This window comes from Zalophus californianus, chromosome 11 (genome assembly GCF_009762305.2).
Source record: "Zalophus californianus isolate mZalCal1 chromosome 11, mZalCal1.pri.v2, whole genome shotgun sequence".
NCBI lineage: Eukaryota > Metazoa > Chordata > Mammalia > Carnivora > Otariidae > Zalophus > Zalophus californianus.
In genome coordinates this window covers 100,177,335-100,191,206 of record NC_045605.1, presented here as the reverse complement: position 1 = coordinate 100,191,206, position 13,872 = coordinate 100,177,335, and the positions used below count along the sequence as shown (strand labels likewise).

General features: G+C 54.1%; 1 protein-coding gene across 1 annotated transcript; it reads left to right on the top strand.

Moving 5' to 3' along the window:
- The first annotated feature begins 9,322 nt into the window (after nt 1-9,322).
- On the top strand, nt 9,323-12,091 carry APLNR (apelin receptor). The gene has a single exon (XM_027581573.2). The coding sequence runs from the start codon at nt 9,854-9,856 to the stop codon at nt 10,994-10,996; it is 1,143 nt and encodes a 380-aa protein (XP_027437374.1). The 5' UTR covers nt 9,323-9,853; the 3' UTR covers nt 10,997-12,091.
- Nucleotides 12,092-13,872: the final 1,781 nt, after the last annotated feature.

Here is a 13,872-nt window from a genome sequence, read left to right as displayed (position 1 = left end):
ATCCACTCAGCCTCAGAATCATCAGCTGATTGGACTGTGGGGAGGTCCCCTGTGCTAAGAATTCTTAGCACAACCCCACAGCTGGAAGATTCTGGGGTTGGCAATTCCAGTGCCATGGGAACCCAGAGGAAGGAGAGGTCTGGCTTACCTGAGCCCCCTGGGGGACTCAGCCTGCAGGGTCTCTGCCCCCAAGGCAGGGCCCAGAAGCCAGTGCTGGGAATCAGGCTCAGGGGGAGGTCAAGGCTGTGTACCAGCTCATCCCCAGCAGATGTCAGCATCTCCCCGGTCAGAAGCACACAGCAGATACCAGCCTGGCCAGGGTATAGCTTGGGAGGCAGCTCTGTGCTCTGGTCTGGTAGTGATACTGGTGTCACCTACCATCGCAAGTCGTGGCTCCTTGGCGAAGGCAGATTGCCATCGGACACCTGCGGTACTGTGGAGCCCTAGGGCTCATGGGTAACCCCTCAGCGGAGCTCCGTGGCATCCAGAGGTAACCTCTCTGCACTCACACAAAGCTGGGGACTGTCCCACTGGCTGCCATCAAAATGTTGGGCAGGAAGAGCAGGCAACTTTCATACCTCAAGAAACTAAGATAGAAAGTGTCATTAAAAAAGAACAAGAAAAAAAATATGACTTCACAGATTGTTCAAGATGACGAACTCCATACCATGGTCTTGAGACTGCAGACCTGGGAGCCAGCCATCCTGGGTTTGAATTCTCCTTCCAACACTTAGAAATTGTGGGACTTAGCCAGGTTTCTCAATGTCTTTGAGCCTCAATTTCTGCATTTGTAAACTGGGAATATTATTGTTCCTCTTTATTTTCATTGACCCTTCCAGTCCCGTTGGGTGATTGTGAGGATTTACGTGAGATCGCTGTAATCGGCAGTATTTGCTAAGCCATTCTCTCCGCCAGGCGTAGACCCAGTCTTTTTGTGTAGTATCTCATGATTCTGACCACTGCAGTGTGTTATTACCCCACTGCATAGTTGATGAAACTAAGGCTCTGAGGGATACAGTAGCAGAGCTAGGATTTGAAACCAGGCGTTTTGCCCTCAGAGTTTACTCTCATGATCAGTGCAAAGCACGTTTGCTGGTTTTGCAAACTATTCTGTTGCTGTCATGGCCCTGTGAGCACCCACCCCCCCCCCCCGACGGCAGCCCTCTGTCTCCTCTCTGTTACTTGTAAGCCAAGTGCTCCCGAGCCAGTGATGTCAGTTTCTGAACCTTGGTTTACTAATCCGTAAAATGGGAATCATGATGGAAGTTATCCGATGAATTTTTAAATGAAATTAAAAAAATGTTTTTAAATGAAAATTACGTTGAGGAAAGCATTTAGAGGTGCTTCTGCAGTGCCTGACAACATTACCTATCAAGATGTGATAAGCTTTAACCTATTTCTAGAAGTCATATTTACTTGGCACCCTAGCTCAGGAAGAGAGAAATCACATCCCTCTTGGATTGTGCCATCTGACCAAAAAAAAAAAAAAAAAAAAAAAAAGTCTGAGTCCTCCCCTTAATACAGAACTTTGGTCTGGACAATTGCATTTACTTCCCCCTTCTAACTCACCCTCTGAGGTGCCTCCCGAGTGGGCGTCTTAAAGCTTAGAGCCGATCCTTTAGCTCAGTGCTGTCCGACAGGAACATAATGGGAACTACATAGCTAATCAAAAATTTCCCAAGAGCCACATTAATAAAGTAAAAAAACCGGTAAAAGTCATTTTAATAATATATTTTATTTACCCCAATGTACTCAAAATATTATCATTTGGACACGTAATCAAATAAAGAATTACTAATGAGATGTCTTACGTCTTGTCTCTGTGGGAAGTCTTCACAGCCTGGCATGTGTCTTATACCGTAACTCTTCTCCACTGGCCCTGACCGCCTTTCAAGGGCTCGGTAGCCACCTTTGCTGAGCAGATAACACATGGAACATCGCAGGTCGAGTTTTCTGTGTACCTTTATTTCCTTTTTAAAAAGATTTTATTTATTTATTTACTTGACAGAGAGAGAGCACAAGCAGGGGGATCGGCAGAGGGAGAAGCAGGCTCCCTGCTGAGCAAGGAGCCTGATGTAGGACTCCGTCCCAGGACCCTGGGATCATGACCTGAGCCAAAGGCAGACGCTTAACGACTGAGCCACCCAGGCGCCCCTCTGTGTCACTTTAATGGCAACAAAATGGTGCTTGGCTTTTCCGGCTGTATGTAACTTTAGCCGCAGCTCTATCTAACTTTAGCTCCAAGAAAAAAATAACTTCGTTTTGTGTCTCTGCACCTTTGCTGTGTGTTTCTGCCTATGTGGCATCCCCCCCCACCCCCACTGGGTACTTCAACTCGTGTTGAATCCTCACACCAAGCCCATAAGGTAGATACTATTACAACTCCCATTTTACAGATGAGAAAACCGAGGCTTGAAATGGCTCCTTTACCCATGGCAACATGACCTGTGGGCTGCAGCGCTGTGCTCTAAACCCCTTTGCTCTATTGCACATGTCACTGTTGAATAAGCAGTGCTGTACCCAGTTGGAGTGGGAATGGCTCCCAGGGGCAGGAGTGAGTGTCTGGTATTCAAGCAGAGGTATTCAAGAGGCCCCTGGATGGCCCTCAGACTGGGGTGCAATAGAGGAGATTGCCGCGCTGGATTGGAGCAGGGAGGCAGGTTGGTGATGCTCTTTGCAGTGGTGGGGGTCCAGGGAGTCTTCCGGCTCCCTGGGAGACTAGGCTCCGGCCGCTGGAATGTGGGGATGGGGAGCCCAGGACGGAGGGCTTGACTTCCTCCTCTAGTGGTCGCAGGGGGCCTTCCCCAGGCTCTAGAGCCCTTGTGCAGCCGAGGGGCCATTGGCGTTGGTCTTCTCTCCTGGAGGGCCTGGCTCCACATCCTCCCATTGTCAGTGCTGATACAGTACCTCATTAATTTAAGACTCACTGTAAATATTTTTGGAAACACCCTGTTTCTCTCCTGAAGACTGGTAGGGCTGGGTGTGAGCAGGGCCAGGGCCCTGTCCGCCTCTTCCTGACCTCCTTCCGGCCTCTGCTCTGTTTCCTGCTCTAGCTGCCTCCTGCCCAAGCCCTCCGGTCAGGCTAACAAAGGCGGGTGAGCTCCAAGGAGTGAGGCTCCCTCTGGACTTGATCTTTAGGGTTGGGAGGGGAAGGCCGAGTGGCACAGGGGAAGTGGGTCTGACCCAGTGGGGACACCTGCATGAGTTCCCTTTTCCCCTTTGGGCCTCCTTTTCCCCATCAGCAAAGCCGAGAGCGTGTGGAACCGACGGCACCCGCAGAGGCCCCTGGGCTCGCTCTCCCTTCTCCCCCGGCAGTGAGTTGTCATTTCGGAAGGATTCTGTTTATTTAACCCACTCTGTTTGTGAAATAATAATTAATTCATAGTCTCAGTTCTCATTCATCAAAGCCATCCTGAGCACCAGGGAGGAGGAACCAGAACCACCAAAGTGGGTTGTGAAAACCCAAGCTTGGGGGGGCCTTGACATTTAGAGAGCACTGTCTTATGAAGGGGTGGGGGGTGCGCTATAAAATGCTGATGCCGCCCCCATGTGATCCCCTTGCCCCCCACCCCCTTACTGTCCTCTCGGGCTTCAGCTTGGGTGGGTGGGGGGGGTCAATGGCCTAGAGAAAGGGTCCCCACACATTTACTAGAGGCCCCACTATGTACGGGGAGGTGTGCTAAATAATGGGGAGGTAATGTCAGGTGGGGGGTCAGGGGGTGGCTGGGGAGATCACAGCCTAATAAACAACCCATTAGGCGGGGCTCGGTGCCACGGCAAGGGGAATGGATTCTGATCTCATTTTGCCTCCCTGTTCTGACCCCGTTAGCAAGAAATCCACTTTTCCAACCACCCCTGGGAGCCACTGCTACAGTCCCCAAAATCACCAGCTGGTTCAAAGTCCTCATGTACGGATAGGGACACTGAGGCTCAGAGAGGGCAGAGCCTGGTGCAGGGTCACACAGCAAGCTGGTCGTTCAGATTTTAGTTAGAAGGTCAGCCGCTCCAAGAAGGCCCTCTTCTGGTGGTCCACCCTGTCTACCATGGATCCAGCTCTTCTCACCATCTGAGTTCATTGAGTCTGTTTCGAGTTCAGCTCTTGGGTCTCTCCACCTCCAGAGCACATGTGCAGGAGATCAGGGACGTGCTTTGAGCGCTCACACAATTCAGTGCGGGCCGCGTGCCTCAGCTGGAGTCTGGCATGTAGTAGCTGCTCAATAAATATTTGCCGAGGGAATGAATTAGTAGCCAAGATGGGACTGGACCTTATATGTCCTGGTGCTTGGGCCAGCAGGCTCTCCTGCATTCACTGTCCCCAGAGCCCTGGGTGTCCTTGGTGTTTGGAGTGAGCCTGGGAATTTGAAGTAGCACCAAATGGCCAGGGGAGAGGAAGGGGCTGCTGAGGGGCTGAGGGGGGTCTGCCTTAATTGTCAGAGGCAGCTGGCCATTTGGTTTTGCTCAGATAAGCTGCTAAGTTAGGGCTTGTGAGTGTGTGTGTGTGTGTGTGTGAGTGTGTGCAGGGCTGGCCTGGGGAAGGCGGTGTTGTGTGGCTGAAGGAAGGGGAGAGGGATCCCTGAGTGGGCTGGGCAGCCTGGTTTCATCCCCAACCCCGTCCTTCCCTCCCCTTCCCCTCAGATAACACCACCAGCTGTTCAGGACACAGCTGTGCTTTCTCTTGGGAAGGGGAGAAAAGGACCCCTTGGCCCTGGGTGAGTTCAAAGCAGACCTGTGAAGTGAGGGGGCTGGAGAGGGGCTGGGGGAGGAGGTGAGAAGTCAGCAAGGGGCAGAGAAAGACAGCCTGCACTTTGATGTCCCCCACCCAGAGCCTGCGGCAAGCTCTGGGCAGGCCCTTGCAGACCTGGAGGCTTTGGGCTTTCTCTCTCACCCCAAGCCCTTAGAGAGATCCAATTAACCACCCTTTCCTGTCCCTGCCAGGAGGAGGCTTACCCAGTCCCTGACCCCAGCACACACTGGCTCGCGAAAACATGCACGCACCCAGTGCACACTCGTACCCCACAGCACATGCAAGCCCTGCCCCTTGGGTGCACACAACCACACACACACACACACACACACACACACACATACACACACACAGTCACGGGCATGGGGCCAAGCCAGTCTCGCTTCTAGGCCAGGAACAAACCCAGGGCTGGGGTGGGTGAGGGCTATTGAATCACTGACTCCAGAGGTCCCCCAGCAGTCTGGGCTGTCCTCAAAGGGACCCACAGCAGGTCTGGGGCGCTGTTCTGCCAGGAGCTGACCATGCCAGGCTCCTCACAATACCCTGAAGAAATCTCCCGGGAGAGAGCAAAGTCCCCAGGGAAACCAGTCAGCCTGTCCAGGGCAGGCCAGCCTGGGGACACTGGTCAACAGCCCCGCCCTGGGTGCTGGCTTGCCAGATGGCTCAGGGCCGATAATTCTGGATCAATGTAGCAAAAGAGGTGCCCTTGTGAAGTCAGTAGCGCGGTCCTGGAGTGAAGACCCAGCCTTTCCCGTCTTCTCCTGAGTGCGTTCCTACCACTTTAATTCAACAGGCATTTACCAGGCTCCAGCTTGGTGGTGGTGGTGGGGGGAGGGTACCAAAATGAAAACAGGTGTCTGCCCAGGTGTGCTCTGTCTGGTGAGTAATTCCTTCGGAGCCCTGGGGGCACATAGATCAGGCTTCAGCTACGGGTCCTCTTTACTAAACTTCCATCCTCTGTGTTGGATGGACAGGGATCCGGGGTGCCAGGCCGGGTGAAGAGTAAGCACCTGGCCATTTGGCTGATTCTGCTCATTTCAGGCTGCCGTTGCTGGGGGCATGCGGGCCACCTGGTTCCAGCTGGCTTTGGGCCGGAGGTCAGATCTTACCCGCACCTCACCCAGTCCGGCCCTCATCAGTAGACGCCCAGTCTTGGCCCCCAGTTCCCTCCCATTTCAACTAGTCTGGTTTCTCTGGTGAGATTAACTGCTCCTTCTCCCCTCAGAGGCAGAGAGCCTGGCAGCCAGAGGACTAAAGAGATGGGCCCATAGCCTCTCCCACGGGGTCTCTATCTGGCTCAGGACCCAAGTAGGAACAGCTGGGGGGAGAGACCTGATTTTGGGAACACTCCAAGTTCACTGGCTCTCCTTCTACATTCCTAGCTGCAAAGGGCCCTGGTGCCTACATCCTTCTGGGAGAACCAGAGAAGATCTGGATTACCTGGGGGTCTTGCAGTTGGCCTTTACCCTGGAAGGTTCTGAGCAGTCAATTTAGTTCATAACAGCTGCTATCAGTTATGACCTGACCCGAGCCATACTGGTTCCTGCACACCTCTCAGGTCCCCTTTGACAGGTCAAGGTTGAGGCAATCTGACACGGTTGAAGTTTAACCATTTTCACCCAAGCTCACTGTCAGATTAATGAAAGCCACTCTGCCACGGGCACAGACTTCTATTAGAGAAACATGTGGGAGCAAGCAGGCCCCAAACGGCTCCTATCCTGTGTACCAGAAGGTCGATGAAGCTCCTGTGCTGGGTCCTACTGGGTGTCCTGACCACCATTTTGCAGACTGCCAAGATTCCAGAGGCTGGGTCCTGGTCAGCTTTCCTGGGCCTCCGGTGACCAGGAATCCTCTTTGGGAATGGCCGCCCACAGGGCAGTTTCTGGATCAAGGTGTGGTGCCAACGCTAAGGGTACAGACTATTGCCTGGCCCCGGTTCTCATAACCTGTTCACTCAGGGGAGTGGGAGCGTGGGGAGGATCGCTAAAGTATTTTAGTCAATCTTTTTTTTTATTAGTTTTATTTTATTATGTTATGTTAGTCACCATACATTACATCATTAGTTTTGGATGTAGTGTTCCCTGATGCATTGTTTGCGTATAACACCCAGTGCTCCACGCAGAACGTGCCCTCCTCAATACCCATCACCAGGCTAACCCATCCCCCCACCCCCTCCCCTCTAGAACCCTCAGTTTGTTTCTCAGAGTCCATCGTCTCTCATGGTTCGTCTCCCCCTCTGATATCCCCCCCCTTCATTTCTTCCTTCCTGCTGTCTTCTTCTTCCCTTTTTTTTAAACATATAATATATTATTTGTTTCAGGGGTACAGGTCTGAGATTCATCAGTCTTGCACAATTCACAGCGCTCACCATGGCACATACCCTCCCCAACGTCCATCACCCAGCGACCCCATCCCTCCCACCCCCCACCACTCCAGCAACCCTCAGTTTGTTTCCTGAGATTAAGAGTCTCGTATGGTTTGTCTCCCTCTCTGGTTTCATCTTGTTTCATTTTTCCCTCCCTTCCCCTATGATCCTCTGTCTTGTTTCTCAAATTCCTCATATCAGTGAGATCTTATAATACTTGTCTTTCTCTGATTGACTTATTTCGCTTAGCATACCTTCTAGTTCCATCCACGTCACTGCAAATGGCAAGATTTGTTTTTTTTTGATGGCTGCATGATATTCCATTGTGTGTGTGTGTGTGTGTGTGTGTGTGTGTGTATATCTCACATCTTTTTTTTTTTTTAAAGATTTTACTTATTTATTTGACAGAGAGATAGAGAGCACAAGTAAGCAGAGAGGCAGGCAGAGGGAGAGGGAGAAGCAGGTTCTCTGCTGAGCAGGGAGACTGATGCGAGGCTCGATCCCAGGACCCCAGGATCATGACCTGAGCTGAAGGCAGCCACTTAACCTACTGAGCCACCCAGGTGCCCCAATATACCACATCTTTATCCATTCATCTGTTGAAGGACATCTAAGCTCTTTCCACAGTTTGGCTATTGTGGACATTGCTGCTATAAACATTGGGGTGCACGTACCCCCTTCGGATCGTTTCATCAATCTTTTAAAAATTTTACTCAAGAGAGCTTATTTTAGAGTAAATTACAGGTATCCTAGTGCTATCCTACATTTTTATAATGCTCAGCAGATGACAAACCCCTAACCTAAAAGCGCTGGGGTTTTCTTTTCCTTTTCTCTCTTTTTTGGGGGGGAGGGGAACTTAGAGGGTGTGTCCATGCGCTCAAGCCTTCGAATTCGGGCTCTGACAATTACTAGCTGAGTGACCTTGGCCAAATTACTTCACTTCCCCATGCCTTCGTGCCTTCGCTTCCTTATTAAGTGGAGATTAGTAAGAGTGCCTACTTCCTAAAGTCACTGTGCCGATTAAAAGGGATAATAAGTGCATATAAAATGTAGAACATTCTTAACCAGGTCCTTGTGGGTATTTGAGTTTGGGGACCCTGCTTTAAGATTCCTGCAGAAGGTTTTCTGACCAACCCTCCTTTGAGATGAGGGATTCTGGCTTTATAAGCCCTTTGCTTTGGATGGGGCCATGACTTGTGTGCTGATTTTGTCCCATCTTATTATCCCTGCCCAACCTTAGATGGACTCCTCCACTCTTGGGGGGTATATTTAAAAATCATGTCTTGCGCATCCTTCTCTCTTTTATGCCCAGAGGTCCTGGAAAGATGAGCAGACCGGGCAAAGTGAGTTTGTGTGGGACTGTGCCCACGGCAGCCCCCCAGGGCCGTTCCTTTCTCCGCCTCCTCCCCTGGCTACGTAGTCTCCTAGAGACACGGTCCCCAAAGACTGAAATGTGCCTATGTTCTTAGCGCATACGGCCCGTTCTTTTCACTTGCTCCCCAGTTCATCCATCCCTTTACTCACTCAATCATTTAGTGATCCCCCACTACCTGGCAAGCACCTACTATTTGGCAAGCTTGGAGAAGAAGAAAAGCAAACAACAGAACTGTAAGGAGATTCATCCTGTGACTTTGAGCGAGACATTTGCCTCGTTAGGCCTCAGTTTCCCCACAGATTTAATGACTTGATTTAGTGACTTTTATCTGGGGTTTCTTTTTCCTGGGACTTTGTCCTCAACCCTCTAAAACTTCCTGGGCCATCTGCAAACTGCAGTCTGCCAACCGCTTATGAATTCTAGAGAAATCCCCTCAACCATGCCTGTAAACCATAAAAGTTCCCAGAGAGAGGGTCAAAATGGAGGAGTGAAGGAGGATGACTGTGAAGGGTGAAGTCTGGTCTGGCGGGGGGCAGGGGGGGGGCGGGGGGGCGGGCTGGGGGGGTGAAGTCTGGTCTGGCGGGGGGCAGGGGGGTGGGGGGGCGGGCTGGGGGGGCAGGAGGGGAGGGTGGGGGCCAGACCCGAGGGGCCAGACCAGCCTGCCAGGAGGGCTGGCCAGATGCTCAGAGCATCCTGTGAAATCTCACACCCTCCTAGCCCCCCACCCGTCCGGGCTCCAGCTCAGGCTGGATTTCAATCTGCATAATTTGCCCCATTTAGAGGGGGTGGGAGGGGGTGAGAGTGAGAGGGTGGGGAAGACTGGGGAGGTGGTGCTCCAAAGGCCAGAAGAAACCAGGGATAGAGCCTGGGGAGAAGGGGGGTGGTAGCCAGAGGGTGAAGGCGGGGCCAGGAAGAGAGCAGGCTGCTGCAAACCTCAGATAATATTCTGTCCAGCACAGCAGGGCTCAATTTGGTCCACTTGCCCGGGGAGAAGAAGGAGAAAAAAAAAAAAAAAAGTGGGCTGTAACTTAAAGATCTTAAGACTCCCAAGTGAGGGGTTGGTCTGGAGGTGGGAAGAGGGAGTGACCAGACAAGGAGGAGACAGAGACTCAGGAGGGCGCAAGGAAGCGTCTTAGCTGAGGCCAGGACAAGGCCGGAGAGGGTGGAGGGAAGTCTGCGGGAGCAGGCATCCTCCAGGATCCAGAGGCACCTCCTCCCGCTCGCTGGGAAGGGCTCTGGACACCCTCAGCCCTTCTTGTCTGCCCTGTGAGGCTCAAGCCAGAAGCTCCGGGCACTTGCTGAGTTGGTGCCACAGCCACGGAGCTGGTACCCCGGGGACCCCCTGCCCGTCTTCTCTCCACTGCCCAGCATGGAGGAGGCCGGTGATTTTGACAACTACTATGGGGCAGACAACCAGTCTGAGTGCGAGTACACGGACTGGAAGTCCTCGGGGGCCCTCATCCCTGCCATCTACTTGCTGGTCTTCCTCCTGGGCACCACGGGCAACGGCCTGGTGCTCTGGACTGTGTTTCGCAGCAGCCGCGAGAAGAGACGCTCGGCTGACATCTTCATCGCCAGCCTGGCCGTGGCTGACCTGACTTTCGTCGTGACCCTGCCGCTGTGGGCCACCTACACGTACCGGGACTACGACTGGCCCTTTGGCACCTTTGCTTGCAAGCTCAGCAGCTACGTTATCTTCGTCAACATGTACGCCAGCGTCTTCTGCCTCACCGGGCTCAGCTTCGACCGCTACCTGGCCATCGTGAGGCCCGTGGCCAACGCTCGGCTGAGACTGCGAGTCAGCGGGGCCGTGGCCACGGCGGTCCTGTGGGTGCTGGCCGCCCTCCTGGCCATGCCGGTCATGGTGTTCCGCTCCACCGGGGACCTGGAGAACACCACCAAGGTGCAGTGCTACATGGACTACTCCATGGTAGCCACTTCCAGCTCGGAGTGGGTCTGGGAGGTGGGCCTGGGGGTCTCGTCCACCGCCGTGGGCTTCGTGGTGCCCTTCACCATCATGCTGACCTGCTACTTCTTCATCGCCCAGACCATCGCCGGCCACTTCCGCAAGGAGCGCATCGAGGGCCTGCGGAAGCGGCGCCGGCTGCTCAGCATCATCGTGGTGCTGGTGGTGACCTTCGCGCTCTGCTGGATGCCCTACCACTTGGTGAAGACGCTCTACATGCTGGGCAGCCTGCTGCACTGGCCCTGTGACTTCGACATCTTCCTCATGAACGTCTTCCCCTACTGCACTTGCATTAGCTACGTCAACAGCTGCCTCAACCCCTTCCTCTACGCCTTCTTCGACCCCCGCTTCCGCCAGGCCTGCACCTCCATGCTCTGCTGCGGCCGGAGCAGGTGCGGGGCCACCTCCCACAGCAGCAGCGGGGAGAAGTCGGCCAGCTACTCTTCCGGTCACAGCCAGGGGCCTGGCCCCAACTCCGGGAAGGGTGGCGAGCAGATGCACGAGAAGTCCATCCCCTACAGCCAAGAGACCCTTGTGGTTGATTAGGACTGGGGTCAGAGAGGAGTCCGGTGTCCTCTGCCCTGCCCCGGCCTTTGCCCTTGCTCTCTGAAAGTCAGGTAGCATGATAGCACCTTCTCCCTTGCACTTGACCCTTTTCCCTGCTCCCTGCCTCCCTGCCCCCTCTTGTCTCCTTCCTCCTTGAGCCTTGTTCAGAGGTTTGTGGTTTAGTGGAAGGAGACTGAGGCCTGCAGACTCCTGCTCGGCCACTCGGTATCTGTGAGGCGGACCTTGCACGAGTCTCTTGACCTCTCTGAGCCTCAGTTTCCCCATTTGTATAAAACGGGAAGTCAGGCTGGCTCAACTGAAGTGTGTTGCCCCCGAATCCTTTTCTTGGATACCCAGCTTTTTCTTTGCTCTCCTTTCTTCCTAATGTTCTCTCCCTTCTCCCTGCCCCTGCTCTGCGCTCTATCTGCACTTCCCACTCGGAATCCTCACCTGCTGGCTCCAACCCCCTCTCCCGCAGCACACTCCTTCCCTCAATCCCTCCTTCCTCCCCTTTTTGCCTCCTGGTTCTGCAGGGCTCCTAAGGGTTAAGAATCCTGAAGCTTGCACACAGGGCCCCTGCTCTAGGTCTCGGGCTCCCTGACAGCGCAGCAGGGACTGGTGTCGGCCAAGTTAGCTCCAGCCTCTGCAGCTGGGAGCTGTGGAACTTTCCTGCAAACTGGATCAGTTCACTGTCCTTTCAGGCACTAAGGATCCCAGAAGGGGGACCTCCCTCTGGCAGCCCCTCCCTGATGCCCACTAGCTGTGCTTTTCGCAGATTTCCTCAGACCCTCTCTTCAGCCTCTATTCCCTGTGGCAATTGGAAGGCTACGGGGTGGGTGAGGGGATGGCCGGCTCCTGGGTGTCATTATAGGAGCAGGGAGTCGGGAAGGGAACATCAAGGAAGAAGGGAGTCTGTATTTAGTCTACATGCTGCTTGGCTTCCCTCTCCGATTCCTCACCCCTCCAGCCTCCTCCAGAACTGTGAGCTGCAGGCCTCCGCACCACAGCCTGGCATCCCCACGCAGGACACTTTCCTGGAGCACTGGGTGCTGCTGGGTGTCAAGAATTGTGTGTGTGTGTGTGTGTGTGTGTGTGTGTGTGTGTGTTTGTGTGTGTGTGTGTGTGTGTGTGTGTGTGTGTGTGTGTGTGTGTGTGTGTGTGTGTGTGGGGATGCATGGATGAGCGTCACTCATCCCTTGTGTGAACGACCCCCTTACTGTCTACCGCTTCTTCACTCTTCACACAATATCCTTGGGGGAAGAGGGACATATTGAGACAGTATAGAATACAATGAGTCCACCCCACCCCCACTGGATTTGGGGGCTCTGACGGCTGGTCCGTGCTTTAAGAGAGAAGTCTATGCTAATGCTGGGGCCCCTCTGGGGAGATCTGTCTCCAAGGCCTGGAGAAACCCAGTGTGCTGGGTCCCATCCTTCTTAGTTCCGTGAGGGAAGCAGGAGGTGGGTAAGAGCTTCCCTCGGCCCCTTCCCCGCCTGCCTCCCCGACCCTGCTCTGAGTTTATGAGTGTGTTCCTTGCCACTCTCCCTTTGTCCAGGGTCTGTGGCCCTCTCCCTAAGGAGGCCGCCTTCTTGCCTGGGTGAAAAGCACTGGGTGGGTTATTTCTCACCTCACCATCAGGATGGGACCCCTTGGCCTCTCCTGCTGGGCCGGGGGGGGGGGGCGCGGGGCATGGTGCAGCAGGGCTGACGGCCTGACTTCATGCCACCAGCGAGGCCTCAAGGACAAAATTGATGGTGGGCCTTTGTGAGCTGGGGGCAGGGGTGTGTATATTCCAGGTTTTGTTCTTGGAGGACTCCGGGCAGGACGTGAAGGACAGGATTTGCGCCGTGGAGGCAGGAAGAGCCCAGCTTGGTGTAAATGGAGAGCCTGGCCACCCCTGGGCTGGCACCCGCTCTGGGAGCAGAGGAAGAGGCCCGTCTCAGCTTAGTCTCCTCCTCACAGGCCAGAATCTCCCACAGACTCCCTTTCTCAGCCCAGGGCTCTCCTCAACGCATACAGTTAAGGCTGGAGGAAGCTTCAAGAAGGGAAGTGGGCGCCCTTCTGAGGCCCTCCACTGTGACCCCAGAGACCTCTTGCCTGGAACTCATCGGTGGCCCCGGAGAGAGGGTGGAGGTTCCCTCATCCCCTACCAGCCCCTTCTTTGGAACGTCTCTGCTACTCTTTTTCTGACCCTGTTAGTCACTGCGGTTCATTCAATAAATCTGTTTTGTGTAACTACTGTGTCCAAAGCCTCTCCTCACACAAGTGTCTTGGGACAAGGAAAGGCCCCCCAGTTTGCAAATGTCTCCGTGGGAGGTGGTGTTTGGCTGAGGGAGCACAGGAGGAAAGTAGGAGCTAATGGGAGTCAGGTGGGGAACTGGAAAGGGAGTGGGGGAGGCGGGCAGAACAGGGAGCAACAGACACAGGGCAGGGCACAGGTGGGGAGTGAGATGAGGGGAAGCACAGGAAATAAGGGTGGGGTGCGGGGAGCAGCTCAGGTTTCGTGCTCTGAAAGCCCGTGGCACACATGGGCACACACCTTCGAGTCCAGGGTACAGGCCTGTAGGAAAGTGCTAGCATTCATTCATTCATTCATTCATTGTCCCCTGAGCATCCACTCAGATTAGAAGTTCGGGTGCCTGGCCTCCAAACAGTCTCTCCGGATGTCTGCAAATACCCATGCCCCAGCACACCCCAGACCTAAGGAATCTGAATCTCCTGGACTCACCCTGGGTGTTTGCAAGTGCTAAAAGCTCCTCAGATGATTTTGGGGGGAGGCCAGGTTTGGGGATGTCCCCATCCACACAGATTCTGCGGGCAAATGAAGGTGGACACAAAAGACCAGTGAGTCAGAGACAGAGGAAACGGGGCTCCGG